Below are 21,962 nucleotides of genomic sequence, written 5' to 3'. Positions count from 1 at the left end.
CTCACGGATCATATAATACAGTCTGGTAAAAGACGGACGGACAATCAGTAAAGCCTTAGAAATAAGGGTCCGTTGGTGGTCCGTTGGTGGTCCGTGGTGGTCCGTGGTGGTTCAAAAGGTTTACCCCTTTGATACGGAACCAAATAATATGCTTAATTATGTGATTTTAACCAATCATATGTAACTTATTCATTTACTAAACATAACACAGAATATCACTCATAAACTGATGTACAATTTTAAAACCAAAATTAATCGATTCACGAAAGTAAACCATGCAAAGAGATTGGCTTAGCGATGCATTTCCTAACATTCCCACGCCACAGTGGTGAAATTCGGCAATCAGTAACACTTCATGAAATGTTCAGCTCATTGCGGCTGGCAGTAGGCACACTGGCAGGTTGCCAGCGCTTGGCAGCCTCCCCTTACATTGCCAGTTCATCGGCCGCGATGCCAACTGATGTCTAATTAACGCAGCTGACTGTATTTGGCACAGTTCCTTTATACGTACTTTATGTTTAAAGATTTGGTTGAAGTAGTACTTAGAAGTAGAATAGATATTTTTATAAAACATATATTTGGTTGTGTTTTTCGAAGTGTAAGGGCTGAGTCACACACTTGCTCAACATGTTATTCGTCATCTTGAAACAAGTTGCAGCGACTGAATATTTTTTGCAGATATTGATGTATGTATTTATCAAGTTATTAATAAAGCCAAAACATTGTATAAGTATTGAAAAACTAGTTACACGAACATGTTGATACTCTATCTATCTCATTAAGTTTACACTCAAAGAGAGTGGCCAGTGGATGTGGTCAAAAATGGCAAGGATGGAAAATAATGGAAACAATGGAATCATATCTATTAGCTAAATTATTTAATAATAAGAACCCTGCGGTTATAACAACTGTTTGAGTCATAGAGCTAAATAAAAATAACAGCTAGACCCAATAATATTCAATATAAAAATCAGCATAATAAAATGTTTTATTATGTTTTAGTATGTCAATACCCTCGACTCTTGTTCATAACATTACTAACGCCTACACAAAAAGATATCAATCTAGATTAACTAATTAACTTTTATGCACTTTCATGGAACAAAAGTGTGATAAAATTCGCCTTTCACTCATTAGTGAATGTGTAAGGAGTAAAAAGGTGAAATCTTTATGAATCATACGCAATGAATCATATTTTATGGTTATATGAAGCTATACCTACAGACACAGATGTTTTACTATCAATTCTGTTATTTTTGACGCCAGTTTAGGACGTGATAAAGTAGGAACGGCGGTTTGAAATTGATTGACGTTTCAGTTGTCTTCTTTTCATATGGTTGATATAGTACAGTTAAGTACAGGTCAGAGTTTCAGCCACCCATAGGCGTGTGAGACCTCTATACGCATCCTTGAATAATTTCACTTATGACGGTTTTCGCCACGATATTTTCCTTCACCTTTTTAAAGCAAGTGTTCGTTCTGTGTTTTATTTATAATACGCACATAAATTCGAACAGACATTGGTGTGTGCAGGTATGATTTATCAGTCCAACGGTCGAACCACCAGACTATCACTTGACTGCTTTCTACGATATATTGAGCCATTCTATTTCGCTGTCTTGTTAAAAAGAGGTACGATTCTTTAGTGTAAGTATCCCTGCCTAGTCATTAAATAAGAAACTTCTTCGGTACCCTGATCATTGCTCTACCTATAATAGTCTTAATTTTGGGACTAGCCCGCCACACATGCCCGTCATTGCAACTCCTGTAAGCCAGGATCTACAATGAAAACAACGAAAACCTTCGGAACACTAATAATAGTCTCAAGTAACAAAGGTATAATTAAGAAATCTTTCTAAAAATACTAAACATTACGTTAATAACCGTTAAGTTTTAGAAGCATACCTTCCTAAATACCAGTGTCTAGGGTTTTACGCACTTTATCACCTGTAAGGTATTCTTACATCATGTATCATTAATTTAACGGAAAATAAACGCGCATCCGAAGTACTGTAAAACCGCAGAACTCGAAGAATAAATATCTTAATGACTATTAATTCTGTGCAGAAACGTCACTACTTGGTTTGTGGTCGGCGTATTACTGCGGTCAAAATCATGCAATCGATGATCAACCAATCAGGAAACGTTTTAATGATATATTGATATCTTAAAGGCTTCGGAACTACACCTTAATATTTGTTTTTATGTAGAGTTGTAAAGACGATAGATTAGTTAAGGGTGGTTTCCAGTAAATAAATGTGACAGGAAACCTAGATTCATAATGAGGTTATTTCGGCAGACTTGTGTCACACTTTTATATACTCCAGTGATCCTTTCATCAGGAAAGATAATTAAATTTAATGGAGATAGATTTGAATACTTAATATTTATAGAGTTAGTATCATAGAACATCACTTTACAAGTCTTTGCATAATACTCTAATAACAGCTGTTAGCATATTGATAAGATTGTTGCATCGCAAATCTGTCGACAATGTGATAATATCAACTAGAAGTAACAGGTCAGACTCGTTTTAATCCTCACTTCCAAGAATAAACAGGAATAACCAAAGCTAACACTTTTATGTTACTTTTTGAATTAATGAATAAAATTCCCTGAAGCTTGACGTGTGTCATGACTTAGGAGTATGACTACAATCTTTATACCGAAGACGGTAATAGAATAATAGCTCTTGAGTACATTAAATTCTTTGCAGGCTAAGGTCGTAGACTTTAGTTAGCATGGATATAAATGTGGTTGAAAAGAAAATAACGAAAAGACTGTGCCAGAATTAGTATCTACTTGCAGAAAATTGATGGAAACCTGCATGGTACATAATAATATTCTAAAAGAGACTAAGAAACTCATATCCCTAATAAAATAACGTAAAGCATCAATAAATCTCAAGTTTTGCGAATATTTAACACCGTAATTAACGCCCTAGCAAGTTTTTTTACAATTTCCTGCAATGCGGCACTCTCAGTTCACACATTGTACACAACTTTCAGAGCTATGCGGGAACCACGTGCGGTATGCTTGTAACAGCGTCCCACTTTCTACCACAGGAATGGAGAACATTTTCTATGAAGCTGTTCCTCATTTAAAAACAATCAGGACGGGAATAGTGTCCGTTCGTGCAAATAAGGCTGGTTAAACCCTTCAAATGAATTGATCGGAATGAAAACTTTTTGTTGATATGGAAAAGCTACATTCAAGGGTCTTCACGATGCTATCCAATGAAATACACAAAATTTCAGTTTTAGGGAAAACATATATAGTATTTGTGACAGAGGTTTTGTTACCTGACGCTATTCCTTGTCAGCAAATTTTGGAATACGATTGTCATTCAAATCAATATGACTAAACTTGTTCAACTCGTCTGGAATACATACTCATTTACAACTATTTAGTTTTTAATGGCTCACTCACGCATACTTATAGGGATAACCCCATAATTTTGAACCCTACTACAGTCTTTACTCATGAGCTGACGCACAGTCGGGGTCGCGCTAAATTACGTAAATCCACTTCAAGAACGTCATCTTCATTCATCTATCCTAGTCCAAATCATGTTCTACGTTTTCAAAAACCAAGCGACTACAAAACGTCCCGTATGCAGAAATCCTTATCATCAACGGCTCAGTCCATCACTAGAAGCAATACATCAATGTGGTCAGAAACTTGACTACCTGCAGTAACAATCAAATGGATTCTGCCGAAGGGGACCTAGAATTAAACATGAACCAGCCAGTGATATGCAAATATGTATCTTATTCCATTACAATAGAGAGCTTGAAAGTTAAATTGGCTACAGGTTAGACAGAATATTTCATTATCTTTTCGTTAATCACTCCCGGAAGACGTGTTGCTGAATGTAAACAAAACGCCAAAGTAAATAAATTAAATTTTAACAAGTCTAATTAATGTATTGGCCGGTAATAGAAAGAGGATGGTTTAAGAGTCATTTATCATTAATAATTACCATTTAGTTGTGTTCCTATTTATAGTACAGGGTCGTTATTATAATTGTTTGTGTGAAGGTTGTTTTGAGATCATCACGAAGAGTAGCTACCGTAAAAATGAAGGATGGAAATTGATGATATTTTGTTATATGTTACTCTATTTAGGCTTTTACTTACTTAAGAAGGAACGATATCCTCCATGTTAAGGGTGGGTGAGTCAGGTGTCCATTGTATTTCAACATGGAAAATGCGCGTTGATAAAATATTTTTTTATAAATGACATGCAATTCCCATTGGGTTTTTAAGAGACACTATGGTCCTCATAAATAAGTAACCACCTAGATTTCAATCATTACAATTTCTTCTTTCCTCAGATTTCTCCTATACCATATTAATAAAGTTCCGTCCTGCATTATTCTTTACATTAACAAGCTTAAGTATGAAACCTGTATTAAAACCATTGAATCATTCCATTGAGTAGGTTGATTGATTTCTTGTTCCATTTTAATTATTGATGCCTCGTCGGGTGTACTTAGATAAGTTATGAGCAGAAATTATAGACGGCGATCACTGACTTTACATTTGTAATTAATATCGTTACACACGTTATTTAACAACGATATGTACTTGAAGGCAAGAAGGAAGATGGGTCGACAATATTGTTAAAGTCTTGAGTAATGTCTGGATGAAGCTGGCACAAAACCGTAAAATATGTCAGGAAGTGCTGTATATGATGACGCGGTGAGGAAAAGATGTGTTGCACGCTCTAGGCAGGTAGGTCAGTTATTGAGTTTTTCAGAAATTTTATCTTGAGTATTATGGCTATATTGGTGAAAAAACTACTGACATTTCGACATTGGTAAGCGTCGATGTAAAACTAGTAAAACGCTCCCTTAGCGATGATAAGGCTAAGTCACCTGGAACAAGGTGTCAATTCCATACATTTAAGCATTTTCTATTGACGTTAACGATTGTATAAATGTTACTGAAGTTTGTGTTGTCGTTGTTTCCTAAAGGAGATGAAAGCAAGTAAAAAAAATGTGTATACTTAGATCAAATAAGAAAAAGTGCAGGAGCAGAAATGTTGCTGGTCTATAAGAGACAATGGATGTACATTGACAAGTCTTCAGCATCTTTATATTATGTTGATATCGAATACAGCTTTTATGATTCAAACTTTGTCCTCAATACAAAGAATATTAGAGATCTATAATTAAAAAAGTTCTGAAGCTAAAGTTAAACGCGAAGCAGAACTCGAGGTCTCTGGTTTAGTCGGGTTCAAATAGTTTAATTAGTTCTGTTTAACAAGTTTTCAGCTGATCTTCAAGTCAAGGAGTTGCATTGAGTATTTACTCAACTTAGATCTAGATCTTAGATCCATTGAAACTTTTAAAGAAGCTAACAATATAGCTAGGCTTTGCCCAAAAAGACATAGGTATTAAAAAAGTTAATCTTTTTAAAGTACTAAATTAATCAAATGCAGTACAATTGATATAAACGATCTCATACCTAGTATTTGTATAATAGTTAATATTCTTGTTAAACAGCTAAACTAATTGCCGTGGAATATGCATGGAGTCCTCAGCAACTATACAGTGTACACCCATCTATCTTTAGAGAGTAACGAGCTTCCCACGCTGTCGGAAAAACTATCTCGTGTAATTACTATGTGTTATGAGTGCAAGCATGCGTTTACATATGTACATACGTTCCCTCAGATATATAACACCATTATATTTTATGACTATTTTATTACAGTATATACATAGTTTAATATTAAGAACTGTTAAATGATAGCTGTTACCATCGCAGCGGTAGGTGATGAACATAGTAGCCTAATTAAAGACCTTAAAATTAGGTGTGCGTGAGGAAAATGTAAAAAGAACTTTTTTAACTAAATAAGGGAAAAATGAGCAGACGGATGGACACCGGCAGCACCAGGTGAGTCACAAGTGTGTTGCAAGAATTAACACTTTAAAATTAACACTTGTAGTGTTGAAAATGCTTTATTAGTAACTTTAAGGAAGTTATACCCTAATCGTCTTTCACAAATTTTCCCATCAATCTACGAATATTATCAGCTAGTGTTCTTGGTCGCAGCTTTGGGCGTTATAATAACATGTATTTATAATTAAAGGGAAGGGTCGAGTATTGATGTATACACTCATGATATATTAAAACCCTAATTAAAATAACATGCTGAATAAATGCTGATCTAGTGTCATCACTAATCGGACCTAACACTACGACTATATTTAAAAGTATTTATTTTAATAAAGGAAATGAACACCTTTTTGGTTCACTACGTAGATGAAGCGGTCCTCGACAATTTAAATGTTAGGTTATCGTGAATAATAATGATTTCATCGTTTTATCCCGGGGTTAAAATAGTCGATGAACCACTTTTTACATATAACTGGTACTAGTGATGCGCAAAGTGCATTTGCTCGCGATTTACTCGAGTGATCCATCATTAGTTACACCTTGAATGGTCGGTACAGGCGAGTGCAAAAGTGTTAGATAAAAACGTCAAGTAATTTGATAGATAGGGCTCTGTACTTTCAATTATATTATGTATTATTTTTCAGTGTAATTTGGTTAATTTCAAAGTATTATTTAATTACCAATATCTGCAGAGACTAAAGACTTCTTAAACTATTTTATTTAAAGAAATTGAAAAGCCGAGCGTTCAAACAATAAAAACGTAAGTAAAAACTTAAAAAATATATGGTGATATACTTCGAACTATGAAACTACATCAAAACTCTCGTTTTCACTTAACAAATAACGTATTTATAAAGATTCAAAATCATTAAGCACTTTCACCGCAAAAAAAAAACTCAGGAACAGAAAACCACAAAAAAATCTGACACAGAACATCAAAAATTCCCTGCAAAAAAAACACATAAAAAGAAAATCTTTCCAAAAACCTGAAGCTCTATCGTCGCCAGTACCTATTAGTATTAATGATAGCGCCGCATTGAGTGTGTGAATCGGACCGTGACAGATAACAAGGGGTGCTTGCTGTTGTCATGAGCCCTACCGGCTTCGACACCCTTCATACTGATCATAGTCACCACTTTGAAGTCGCGCTAAACTAGAGTTATAGTTATCTCTGAAATTGAAAAATGAGGATGAAGTGAAAAGTTTGGTTAACGGGTTCTGTTTTTATTCGGTTTCTTTATCGGTAGTCTTATGATTGTTTATCAAGTTGGCTATTATTTTCTATAGATTTCATTTTTCCTTGGTTTAATAAATTCGAAAATGTTCGAAAAATGCCGTAAGGGTCTTTCGGTGAGAAGTTTTATTTTCTGACTTTTATTTAACAGTACCTGATACTATACAATTCGCTTAGATTCTTTACATTGGAAATAAGGGGACGAAAAATCTCATCCAACGAATAAGCAACCAGTAAAAACCATATTATGCAGTAGTGTGTATCCCCTAGCCAAGCCTTATCTCTACAATCGTTAACGTCAAAAGCTCGAATGTATTATCAGTCAAAATCGATATTTTCAAGTTATCGTAAAGTTGAAGGAATATCACTTAGTTAGAGGGTTGTACTCCGTAGGAACCTAAGTAAGAACCATACATTTACAAACCCCTCTAATTCATCTGAAGTCATCAAGTAGCCACTTAAGAAAATTACGTGATACGTTGACTGGGAGCTTCTTTACTCAGCTGTGACAGTAATTGACCATCATTGGAGACATCGGCATTACTATTTACAGACAAATGGTCTGCCTGACGGACGGATGGACGGACGTCGATCCATCGCGACCGCAAATATGACAGTTGAATAGCTTTCATTACCCGCTATTATGGATATAACGATTTGTTTTGAAATTATCGTAAATTGATTCGCTTATTTGACGTTATAATTTGTTATTTTGATCTGTGCTGGTTAATGGTATAATGTTAGGTTTGTTCAACTTAGAAAATTGGAATTCTTGGTAGTATGTTAAGAAAGAACTCATTTCCTTATTTATCTCCATGTGCCTCCTCGTTGCTCAAGGTTGGCCGTTAGCTCTTCATAATATGTAACACAATAATTTGCCATGCATTCACTTTTTCTATACCAAATAATCTGTATGGCCCAGTCTACATTGTAAATTTATAATCATAAGTATTGTTTCTTATCTAGACAAAGCTAAAACAAATTGTATTTATCTACAAGAAAGGTAGCCCATCTGTGTTCACAATAACAATAAATAATTTCACAAAACAAAAGAGCATCTTCATTAATATCTGGAACGTAAGCGAGGATCTCGATGTGTCGGCGCCATTATGAAAGCACGGCCATATCTCACCAGTCACGATCAACATCTTAATCGCAGCGCAGCACCCGACCATTGAGGTAATGCTTTGTTTGTTTCATTTCGAAAAGTTGGGAATGACTTTTACTTACCTTTGCCTCTACAGAAATGTTAGTGAATATTGATCATCTAAGTTTTGAGTAACTTTTACTTGCCTTTAAAAAAAGTTAGTAAACGTTGATCAAATAGATGAGCATGAAAATCTCCAGAACTATTGATGCGATTGCGGAAATTGTTTTTGGGTTGGAGTTTCCTTAATAGGTAGTAATGCCAATGAGGCACGGTGGGGAAAGCTACAAACTATGAAACATCAGGGTGCGACCAACAGGAGCGGGAAAAAATCCCAGCCTCCTATAGTATTAATATAATTAACTTTTTGTGGTTTCTGTATTCTAATATTTTTGATGGACTGCGTTTTGAACAATTACAGTTACAGTATAGCCAATATTAAAGCCAATGTCAAAACCTAACCTAAAAACGAGTGACAAATAATTAATTTACGGTACAACAAAACGATGACTAATTGCCGGATGATGGACGGACTAGAAACACCCGAGCCGTTATAACTGGCTAAACTAATGATAATCTGTTTCAGTAGATACCTCTAATCAAGGCAATTGCCGGCTGTATAATTTAATTTGTAAATTGCAAGCATTAGCTGGGCTGTCTCTATTACATTATAGCTTAAATACATTTGACTCTCTCGATTTAGTGTTTATATATCGATTAAGCTTTTGCACTTCCTATGTAGACTTAATAAACTATTTATATAATTTATGAAATTATACGTACTAAATAAAATACAGCGTTGAGTTGAGGTTTGTGTCTTTACAGCTATTCGAAAATCTTTTCAATCGACGACGAGAAGGTTCTCAATTTGTCTATATTTTTTATCTCAAAACCGAGTGAACCGATTTTGTTGATCTTTTTTTCATTAAACGTTAAATGGCTGTCTTTTTGACCCAAAAATTAAATAAGATCATCACAGTAGTTTTTATTCGAAGACAGTTCTATAACTTTATTGTTCAAAAATATGATTACGTAGAATAAACAAGGAAGTACTGAACTAGTTAGTTCTGTTTATTTTAAGTCATAATTAAGTTCCCGTAAGCTTGCCAAAACGGCGGCAGGCTTCGCGCCAAGCTATAAAGTCATGTCTTATCTCGGTTGAAAATGAAGCTAATTGGACCGAGCCTGCCTACAATTGAGCTGTAAAACTTCATAGCTTAGATAAACATGTACTTACTGAGATAGTTTAGTAAATAAGATAATACGTTAATAACTGGGTGTGGTGATGCCTGCACTTTATGCTAATTTATATTGGAGCGAAAAGAAATTGTGAAATCTACATCGCAAGTATGTAAGATTTGCAACTCTCTATTTCTGGTTTACTTTTAATCAATAGGAAAATAGAGTTGAACAAAGTATTGAAGTAGGCTCCCTTTTCACAAAACCTACTAAATTGCACGGTTTTCCGAGTGGTTAAGGTAAACGCGCTCGAATCGCGAATCGATCACTGATTCGATCGAAGCGTTGGTTTGACAGCACATAAACGCCTCTTGGGACCTCTTAGCATGATAAATTGAATAACATCAGTTCACCACTTAGCCTGGATCAAACACTCAAAAAATTTATCAAACTTGACAACATTAATCCAGGTTTTCGATCGGCGGACATTCCCACGCCTCTTCAATCTGGTCCTGAAACTGTAAAATCGTGTCTATAATCTAAATGCATGACGTACAGTCAGATATAATCTGATGTTAATTACATTTGTTATCTCGAAGCATTATCAGTAACAAGGAGATAGCTTTACTCAGGATGACTTATCAAGAGCACCACCTCTTTTTAAAGTGAAATTGTTGCAGTCTTTGAAGCGAGACAAGGTGATGCAGCAGAGAACGTCATCTCACTTCCACTGCTACTAGATAACTGCCTAAAGAGGTTGTGGTAGGGCAGTAAAATGATCTCCTTTTATTGAATAGTGCGTAGAACTTCATTCAAATAAGTCAGTAATTGGTTGTCTATTCTAAAGCCTAACTTTAAGTCAAAAGCTTTAAATGAAGGCTTAACTGTACTATGGTCTTTCTGAGCTATCTCCCACAGCTACTTATCTCCAATTATCCAAACAAGGCTTCAACCGATACGGCGACAACAAACGAGGTTATTTACCGTTTTCGCGACTCCATACGCATTAATTAAATTCAAAAAGGAATTCTAAATTGTAAGTAACGATTTCAAAGATGTCCGCCTTTAATGACCAATGAGCAATGAGCATCGCCGCCACAGCTGATTGACTAGTAATCTGGCGCATGCGCGATTCCGCTAATTCGTTCGTAATCACAGATGACTGGCCTCTACTATAATACGCTGATTTAGCTATTCCTTACAATGTGACAGCTATCCTTTGTAGTGATTTTAATAATTTGATTTAAAAATAATCGGAGGTGGCTGTTCTTGTTCAGTAAATGTCATTAGATTACAAAAACACGTTTGGCCAGTTCCCGATAGCTACTGATAGACATTGCTCTGCCTAAGAGCAATTTGTGATGACTCACTAGTTGCCGAAATTGCTCAGAACTGGAAAAAATTGTAGTTTCATTACTTTTATATGGACAATAAATCGTATATGTGTACCTTTGACTATTATCAGCAACGATGTCCCGATTGTTTTTTTAAATTAAGATATTGGTAAATTTTGCATACCTAGCGTACTATAATAGAGGTAGGTGTTAGTGATGAATGAACTGCAGCAATTTAGCATTACCCATTCATGTCAGCGGCAAATACTAATAACCTAATTCATAAGAAAGTGGAACGTGGATGTAATCTATACGCGTGGACGCGTGGGATTAACATGGACTTTCATTTGATAAACTTCTGTTGACATCGATGTCTCATAGCTTAGCGTAAACACCAAGGAGTTTAAGAACTCATTTCAACTTCACTGGCAATAAAATTTCAATTACTTCAGTATTAGCATTTTAATTTTTTTTTCTTATAAGGAAGGGAACTTTTAGTTATTTTTATACACTATTGAACTTTTTTAGTTTTGACCCCATCAGTTTCGGCCAATGTTTATATATTGTGTATTGATCTTGGCAAGAAACATGCATTTGATATCTGCAGTGGTTTCTAATCTAAAAATCCGCCATTTAACAAGAGAACTCAGTAAGTAGTTAGTTCCTTAGGACTCCCTACTAAAAAAAACTAGCTACCTTTAACAACATTGAATTAACCTTACTTAGAAAACCGCTACTTAAGAAATGATTTACAATATCCCCATTCCAGCATAACAGGAGTAATCAATTCATTGCATAAAACAACTTATCTTGTTAACACTTAGCTCGTATTTAAATACAGGCAATTAGGCATTACCATTAGGTAACAGTAAAGGAAGTAGTGTCCCACAAACAAGCAAGTTTAACTGATTGATTAACTAGTTCCAGTTAAACCAGCGTTTGACGTTTCCCGACAACTAGGTGTCCGCCATCGCAGGTCAACGCAAACCAATTACGCGACCGATCAATTTCTTAATTAAATAAATATCATCTCGTAAACATTTACTGTAATTAGACGGATAATAAAGACAACTTGCTATAAATAGTATGATCTGCAAACTTATTATAAACTCCTAATGGAAGACTGTGGACTATGTGGAAAAGAGATGGCGTTATGAGTAGAGTAGTGCTGTATCGCTTGTATAATTTCAACGGGAGCTCATATTAGAAGGTAGTATGATGAGAACAACCGCACGTTGCAGATTATGACAGCTATCATTCGCCGTGGACGTATTTCCGGTATGTTCGTAACAAAGGATTTTACAGAAGGTTTAAATGGATATTTACACGAATGATAACAATTGGAAATTTACAAGATAAAACCTACATGTAGATTATAAGTCTTTATAACTGAGAAAATAACTTTGTGCGTCTTGCGTGCTTCTTTTCAATTAACGAAATTCCTTAAAAATTGTTGTTAAGTAAGCTTGCAGCTCTCGAAGTTATAATAACATCGTTCTCGAAGGAAATGTAAAAAGCAAAACTGTCGTTATGTCGTTTTATGAACCTTTTGATGATACTTCATGATGGTATCATTTTTTATGTCATACCGGATAACAAGGCAAAGCTCGTACAGACATGAGATGACATTAGTTCTAGGAAGACTGTAATAATGTTAATTGTATTGTGGATACTGTGTGACAGGCGGACACACTTGGAGACTTGGAGATCCGTCTCTACAGGTGAGAGGAAAAGTTAGAAATTGTTGGTACCTTACGATATTGAATTTGCATTTCGTTGTTTTTAGACTTTTGAATTTAAGTAGTATCTTCTTCGAAGCGTATCGATCAATAGCATTAATTCTTAATGTTTCATAGTGATATTAGTTGATCCATACCACCAATACCAATAGCAATAACCAACCATATACCAATTTGATAAAGAGGTAAAAGATTGTGAAATTGTGCTGCTGTAATCTCAAGTACTAGACAGACTTATTTAGAAAATAATTTTACCACTATATTAGTTAAATTTGTTTTATAATAGATAATTAATCTAAATGATGGTGTCTTTTCATACAAAGAAATATTAAATAAATAAGCGACTGATTAATATTTTTTATATCAGTGGTAAAATTAAACTTGGTAATATTAATTAAGTGGCTTTTATTTTATTAAATAACTGTTTTTTTTAGAGTCTTTCTTTAGAACATAAACAAGTGGAGCATAGAAATTTACTAAAATATATTAGGATCTACGAGTCACCGACTTCAGCCTATTTCATTTAGTCCCTACCCTAGTAAGCGGATTTATTCAAATGGATATGTTCATACAAACAAATGGTTGCGGCATTTTGTCCTAACCCCTATCTGCAGAGTCACCTACTGCATTGCCGTGCATTCCGAATAGGTACGACTGTATGTCACGATCATTTTGCGCGATACTGGCCTTTGTAGGGTCAGCAACAAAAATCGACGAACACAGTCAGATTTGAAGAAGAATAGAAGAAGAAAAACTGCTTTTATTGTTTACCAATCTTCTACAATCATATTACAAGGGCATGATACTTTCCGTTTTTTAATTTATTTTGTTTAACAGCTCCAATTCTAACCTATCGGTTTTGGTGTATTTTTATATCTCGAAAAGTTTTCACTGATTTTTGTTGCTGAATATATGTAGGATCTAACCCCAACAATACAACCATAGCCACTTACAACGAACTTTTTCAATATTTTCTTAAAGTTTCTCATTGTTTTCTTTTCTGCAGGGAAGACTGTAAGTACCGACATTTTTTGTTGATCATCAATCACTTAATCAGATTTATTCAAAACACGCCAGTCAGATTTATCGAATTTCGATCACTGCAGAATGCAGATTCGATATTTCTTGATAATGTCAAAAGTTTTTTTTTATGTATGCTTGTGTGAAGCTTGAGAATTAGTAGTAAGTACTTATGAGAAATATGCAAAAACCTTTGAAAATTGCGCGCGCGAAGAAATTAGAAACACCTCGTAAAATTTTGATATCCGTAAGCTATTAAGTTTTAGTTTTATTTACCAATTAACTTTATATAATTTCCATATCATAATTACTACACTTGATTATAATTTTCTCTTGGCATAATTGTAATACTGGATAGCTCTGGCTATTTTAAGTGGGATTAAATTTCTAGTTTAAAGATCGCTCTACGTGTTGGGATCGTTAGTAATTACGGCAAACATGACTCCGCTCTATTTTGCGATAGTATCATAAAAATTATGGTTGTAGGCCACTAGACCACGAAGTAGGCCTACGTGACTTAAAATCAACTAGATAATGTCTCGGTTCGTTTAGCTATGTTTAAAATACGTGGGTTTAGCTAATTCCTTTATCACTCCTCTGTTTTATTATTGAAATATGTTTAGAGTAGTTTACACTTAATTACTAAATGCCAAAATGTATTATTATATTGGCTTTTAGTAATTAAGAGCTTATAGTAAAATCTCTAAAACAGGTGGAAAAGTGAAAAATATAAAAGGACTGAATTCATGTATTTGTTTGTTAACGAATAAAAAAACACTCATGCACAATGGCCGCCTCATTCTTTTTTCAAAGTGCATAGAAGCAATTTATTTAAAGGCATCCGCCTGAAGGCTGGAAAGCTCGTAATTCGGCTTTTAAGCTTTCAAGTAGTACATGTTCACCTTGCCGCCATTAAGCCGCAATATCACATATTAGCCTAATTACTGAGCACGTGATGCCGGGCGGAACATGTCGTTACTGATCTCTCTTGTGCATAACCACTTAAGCTTAGCCTATAGGTACTAATAGACGCATACGTGTAGCGTGTATTGAATCTTAATCAGATGAAAACAACAAGGCTGATGATATGGTTCTTTTTACGCATATTTTTTAATATGGCAATTCTCTTTCTTCGTATAAAAAAAAAAACTGAAATAAAGAACGTTCTAAAACAAAAGAGAAATCCGATACACATAATTATACCTAAATTAATAACTGTCAACGAATTTTCCAACGTTCAGTAATGAATAAGATTGTCGTCATGACGGATGGGTAAAACCTATAATAATGTTAAACGAGCTAACATTAATATTTCCAATAGCTAATTCAATGGAATCAAAAAATACCTAGTACCAAGTAATTTATTAGATAGTGTGATCCAATTATGATGAATCAATGAATGACGCTTGAACATTAATATTAACTAATTTTTAAATTACTTACAAGGAACTATCGTTTGGAAAAAGTAATTGACAAAGCCATTATCGTTAATTAGCAGTGCTACGGACGTTATAAAACGAATACATTTTAAATGATAGTCATACAGTTTTGTGGTTTTGTGTTGTCAAGATGAGCGGATATTTAGAACAAAAAATGACTGGTAAGTAATTTTGTATTGATACCCCTAGATTTATTTAATGGTCTAGTTCTTTTATAGTTAAAACGTATTTTTTTTGTTTTCTCTACATATTATTGATTGATGATAATTTACTAATCAACACTATGTTGTCTGTATCAACAGTAGTATCAGTACTGCTGGCAGTAGCAGCCGTTTCGTATGGCTACCCAATGCCAGACCAAGGCAAAAACCTGATCTCAGGCGTCTTCATACCATCAGAAGCCTTCAAGAACCTGCAGGACAGAGCTAATGGCAACATGCAAAGTATGCAACCACAAAACCAAGGCAACATGGGTCAGCCAGCCACCAACCCACAGCCAACCTACCAGCCTGCAAACAACCAACCACAGTACCAATACCAACAACCGCCGATGATGACAAACCAGCAACCTCGCCCTGACAACACGAATATGATGCCGATGAACACCCAACCTCTAACCAACCAGCCCATGACAACTCAGCCTATGACGACCCAGCCCATGAGCAACCAGCCGATGACCTCTCAACCAATGACCGCGCAGCCCATGAACAACCAACCAACCATGATGCAACCTGTATTGACCAACCAGCCAACCGTGCTGTATGCTCAACCCATGACTGCCAACCGAGACCCGAACTCAAACCATCCCATCGTGATGATGACCAATCAACCAAACCAACCGAATAACCAGCAACCGCAAATATTTTACATGCAACAACCTTCAAACCAACCGGTCTACGTACAGCCGAATCAACCTAACCAATACGTTCTGTCGAATGGCCAATCAAACCAGCCTACGCAAATTGTGATCGCGAATCCGTCAAATGGGAGCCCCATGCAGGGAACCATGGTATCGACACCGTCTCAAACCCAGCCCGGTACAGTATACACTCTAATCCCGTTAACCACTCAAAACAATGGAAACACGAACACCGGCTCATATTTAATTCCCTTACAAAATGGAAACGGAAATTCAAATCCCATAATATTGAGCGCTACCCATTAGAATAAGGATAGACTGGTAATTAATGTTAATTATAAACCGCATATGGCGGGTCCAATATATTTATAACTGTTTTCAATTCTGCTTTCATTTAAACCCAACAGTTTCCACCTTTTATAATATGTATAGAGATCACCACATAAGTAATACTAGTAACTAAAACTATAATTTGTTCTGGATCTCTTAAAAACGAAGTCTACGCATTGCTTCGTCAAGGATGCATCAACAATTCACTTACTTATTTGTAAAGAAAAACGCACGCTTTAAAGTTAGATGGGGTAAGGGCAGTAGAATGATTTAGATTGAGTACGTACACAACAAGATATACGATGTCAGTTCAATGTAGGGTAAATGTCTTGATGGTCCTTTTATGGAAGGAGTGCGACCGCCGAGACCGGTCATAGCTGACCGCACAGAATCAGGTAATCAATGTTATCAACAGTACCCAGTTACGAGTACATAACTATGTGAAGCAATTTGCTAAGATCTATTAAAGACTTTTAAAGTCAAGGTATTCCATTACAGGTGATCACGTGACTAGTAGTTCAGGCAGTTAACGGGGCTCAGGGTGTTTATAATAGGCGAGAGTCCGAAATACACGAACGCCGAGCTCTCAGCGTTGGTTGAAACTTGAAGTCATTAGATTGATTATTATATTTTTTTATTAGCTTTCCACTCAAAACGTAAACTAGATTCAAAATAAAAATAGTAGCAAATTGTAACAACATTTAAGGCTAATTTTGTCAGCGAAAAAATCTTATCAATCTCTCCTAGAAATAAATTAATTGACGTCACCAAAATGAAATGAGATACCATAAGTTACGGACTCGACAAAAATCTTGAGATCTGTTATAACTATTTTTATTCAAGACATCTATTCCATTTCTATCCTAATACATTTATTGAATGTTGAGTCATAACCGTCGTTGCGAACGCACTCGTCTTTCTTGTCGCTTGTCACCTGTGGGAACATCGAAGTCAGCGGCCGGGACCAAAATGCCTACTTACTGTAGTATTTGAAGTGAAAAGGCACACACCACAACGTAGAGCGGCATCTCGCTTCCACTACTGCAACAATTGCTTGAAGAGGCGGTGGTAGGACCCAGTTATCATTAACCCTGCATATCCTCAGAACACAAATAATGCTTTTTGTTTAATTTGCGTTTTTACTTCACACGACAGAACAACCAAGGATTATCGCCGTGTGTGGTCCGCCTTTATATTATTCTTCATTCTGTAGAATGATTGTGTTTACTAAAAACTAGACATCAGATGAGTATTCGTTTATGGCGAGTCGTAATTCCACCTGTCTTCACATCAATACAAATTGTGTTGAGCATTAGTTATTACTGAAATGTTGTTGCTTGTCCAGTTTGAATTCACAATAAAAAATATATTTCACTGGTATTCAGGAATATTTTATTCTTAAATCAAACCAGCTTGCAACTTATCGATCCAACACCATAATTTTCAATAGTGGGCTATCTAAATACAATATTTTAAACTCATAATGCCTCAATAAAACAATCCTTGAAAAGTAAGGGTAAGAGAATCAATTTAAGCCCTGAAAAATTCGTTGATGGTTCAGAGTTAAGTGAGAGCTGATGCTGTGCTGGGCACTGGGCGACGTACCGCGGGACAGAGGCCTTAAACAACGCGACACAAGAATTAAATTCCTCACAACGGGAAACGTTTCAAAATTTCTGAATAATCAAAACAACAAAATCATCCCTATGTACTATCTCCATTATAATTGCCCTGTCGGCAGTCGGTGCCCTTCATTGAGTTTTAATAATTAAACTGTCTCAAGAGGCTATTATGATTCTACTACAAGGCACCGGCATTCTATAATGTGCTTGCTGGTCCTCTCCTTTCGTATTACAAACCTTTGTCTTTTGCAATTTCTTGCTACGTGGTTTAAATGAAAATGTATAACTATTACATTATACATAAAACTATTGAACGAAGAAATTGTTCCGGAAGTAGGAACAACACATAAAACATTTAGTTTCATAGTAGAATAAATTAGAAAGTGTAGTTACTGGGTAGAAAAATAATCCAAAATACTTGTATATCCACCGTTCAAACTAAAAGTAGATTTATTTCAAAATAATTGAATTGATATTACATATTTTAATCCCTTTCTATCTATATAAGTCGGAATGTTTTTCCTGTTAATTGATAAAATGCAACCCATTGTAACATAAAAATATGCTATGCAAAACCTACCAACCTTTTGTACTATTTTTATAAATTATTTTATTTTTAAATTTTCAATATAAATCTGTTTAAGATTGATCAAACTAAATAAAGTCTTTGTCAGCTTCAATGTTTAAAATCGACTAAGAAACTCACCTATAGTACCGTTTGATTTGTAGCACTGACGTCAGCAGTACATCACTAGTGTTTAAGCCAACATGGTGGTTGCGGCGCGACTTGTCAACTTTGGAAAGACCAAAATTAAATAATTAAACACTGTGGCATAACAAAACATCTAAAATGTCGTCCACGGAGCCTTCCCAAAATAAAACATGGGAGCTATCCCTTTACGAGCTTCACCGTACCCCACAAGAGGTGATAACGGACGCCACTGAGATCGCGGTGTCCCCCCGCAGTTTGCACAGTGAATTGATGTGCCCTATATGTTTAGATATGCTCAAGAAGACTATGACTACTAAAGAATGCCTTCACAGATTCTGCAACGACTGTATTATAACAGCCCTCCGTTCTGGTAACAAGGAATGTCCTACATGTCGAAAGAAACTAGTGTCGAAACGTTCGCTGCGACCTGATCCTAACTTTGACTTGTTGATATCAAAGATTATCCTAGCAGAGATGAGTATGAAGCTCACCAAGAGCGTTTACTGACTAAGCTGAGTATGTCACACTCTCAAGCATCTCTAGTAAATTCTATTACTGAGGGGATTAAATTGCAGTCACAGAACAGGCCGCAGCGATCTAGGAAGAATCACGAGGATAATAGTAACACTTCTAATTCGAATGGGAATGCGGAGACTACTCAGAACGGTGGTAGTACTTCAGCTCCGAAGGAGGGGACAACGACTGCAAGTAACCCTACACCGTCGGGGCAGTCGACGTCAAACCCTGCGTCGGTGAGGAGCACGCCGTCGCCAGTGCCATCAAACATCAGCTCGGTGTCAAAAAACACAAGCACACTAAGCGAGCCAAGTCTATACTGACATCAGAGAGAAGTGAGGAGAGTGAGTCTAGTGATGGCAGGTTAGTACTTACATTTCGAATGTTGATACTGATTTATCATCAATTTCATCTTTTGATGTTGAATAATGAACTTATACTCCTCTATCTTCACTATCTTCAATAACATTATCAATATTGTTACTGTTATTGTCTAATTTGTGCTTCTAGCTTGGCTTTTACTTAGATTTAAAAGATGTATTGTCATTGCCAGTTAATATTTGTTCCTTAAGCTACAAAATATACATAAGACAACAAGGATACAGTTGCAATGGACTTGAAAAGTATAATATGAATTACCAAACCGTTAATAAGTATTTTTGATTCCAATATTTACATAAAATAATTCTTACTACTGTTTTATTTTAGAAAGTAACTCTTACTAATTTAAGGCTTAAATCCTGTTATAGAACTGAGGGAGAGAACTCAATGGACACAGAGGGAGAAGGAGAGCCACTCAACCCTAACGAGATAGAGCTGGTGTTCAAGCCGCACCCCACAGAGATGACTGGAGACAACCAGCTGATGAGGGCCCTCCGAGACAGCTCCGTTAGGTACTTGAAGACTACTGCCAATGCCTCAGGTAAGCTAATATCTGTCAGAACATCTTATTTTCTAGTACTGCTCTTGAAGACCCATCTGGTTTGTAATCCAAGGCCCTGTATGTAAAATAACATAAAACTTAACCAAAAAGTGGGTTATACAAAACCACTATATCTGTAGTTACATAGAGTGACACAGAAGAAAAACGCCTGCACTAGTAAAGATTGTTTGAGTATCTTACTAGAGACTATTGCATGATATGTTAAGACATTAAACATTAGACTAAGTACTTTTCTAAGTGTAGTGAGTAAGATATTATAATACCATTGCACTCATATTTACCCATGACTGAGCACAGCTCTAATATCATGTGGACAGTAGGAGGATCAATTACTAGGTTTCTGATTTATTATGCATAAAAGTAAAAACAAACCTTATTTTGTAATTAAAAATAAACAATATTGGTTTGCCTTCGATGTCATCAATATTAATCTCATTTTTATATGAACTGTGTTAGTTACCTCTCAAAAAAATTCAAGAAATTCAAGTACATAATCTAACAGTAAAAAAACATACTTTGAAATATTTTCCAGTGGACCACCTGAGCAAATACCTAGCAATGCGTCTTACACTAGACTTGGATGCCGAGTTGCCAGAAGCTTACCGTTTGCTGAACTTCTGTATCTACGTCGCTCCGGCGCCGGGTCAGTTTGTTCCGCTGGCTGGCTCGCAGACTCTGAGACAGATCAATGATAAATTTTGGAAGGTAGTAGTACATATCCTCACTATTTGAAAAATTAATAATTATAATAGATGAAGTATTTTGCGAGAATGAAATATTTCCTACGATGTTCAATCATTAATTATTGTTTATCTCACACAAATGATTTGTTTGTTCATTTAATACTTGTTAGAAGAAAATTTTATTGTATCCATACAGTTGGTTGGGTAAATTGCTATGCCGCAAGTAATGTCAATAGATGATTGTTTGATTGAATTAACATTCAATGTGAGTTTAATGTAAAGCAGCTTGGACTGTCGGCTAACATCAACTGCATGTTAAAGCAAATACCTCATTGCAACTGCTTCAAGTGTTTATTAACTTATCATTACAATATATGTTTATTCCACAGGTGAACAAACCCCTAGAGATGTACTACTCATGGAAGAAAACATAAGAATAAATGTAATTTTAGTTATGTCCATAACTGAAGTGGAAGTGCAGTGATAACATATTTATAAGTAATTTTAAACACATTATTTTACTGAGACATAGACTCTTGATAATGGTGATAAGATATCAATGGAATTTATCTCAAAAATATAAAATTTTATTATAAGTTATGATTTAGTTTTAAGCAGTCTGTTTATTTTATGTATTCAATGAATTATATCATTATTTTAATGTACAATTTAGATAATTCCGAATCAAATGAATGATTTTAAATGTTTAGAACTTTCTGATGAAAAATTGTAAATATAATGCATTACAGTACTAATTGAGTACTTTCAACTGTAGTTGAGAATATTTTTTTTATAAACAAGTCAGCTAACTATGCCACATCAATTAGGTGTCAATACAGCTGTTAGCCTGGTCATGGCATTCATTAGTGCTTTTGAATTGAATGCAGATTTTATAATGTAATGTACAATTGTGCAATTTTATTAAAACGGATGAAATACATTTTCGGTTTTATTTCATGGTTAAATATTGTATCTAATTCATTAAAAGCGATATTTACTATAATATGGTTATGTTTTATCCGAAACGCATTTGAACGTCGAAAATAAATAATACCACCATAATCACAAAACAATAATAATAATTTATTTCCTTATTCATCAGAAAACATCACACTAGCGACATCAATATTATAAATTAATAAGTTACACACGAAAGCTCTCATGATATCGATACAAAATATACACATAAAATATAACAAGGACGGTGTAACCATAAGGAAATCACAATTAAAATACCTACTACTTAGGTACGAATGTTAGCCGTATACTGTACTGCACACGCTAATAAGAAAATTATTG

General features: G+C 35.2%; 1 protein-coding gene across 1 annotated transcript; it reads left to right on the top strand.

Annotated features, from left to right (window-relative positions):
• Positions 1-18,548: 18,548 nt before the first annotated feature.
• On the top strand, positions 18,549-21,666 carry LOC113494849 (E3 ubiquitin-protein ligase RING1). Its single transcript, XM_026873351.1, is given in 6 exon segments — positions 18,549-18,978; positions 18,981-19,318; positions 19,321-19,400; positions 19,787-19,959; positions 20,513-20,685; positions 21,053-21,666. Coding segments are annotated over 6 exon segments (1,128 nt in total). The 5' UTR covers positions 18,549-18,659; the 3' UTR covers positions 21,098-21,666.
• The last annotated feature ends 296 nt before the right edge of the window (positions 21,667-21,962 follow it).

The sequence above is a fragment of the Trichoplusia ni genome, chromosome 6 (assembly GCF_003590095.1).
Source record: "Trichoplusia ni isolate ovarian cell line Hi5 chromosome 6, tn1, whole genome shotgun sequence".
Classification (NCBI taxonomy): Eukaryota; Metazoa; Arthropoda; class Insecta; order Lepidoptera; family Noctuidae; genus Trichoplusia; species Trichoplusia ni.
Note: the sequence above shows the minus strand (reverse complement) of the source record. Positions and strands in the feature narration are given on the sequence as shown.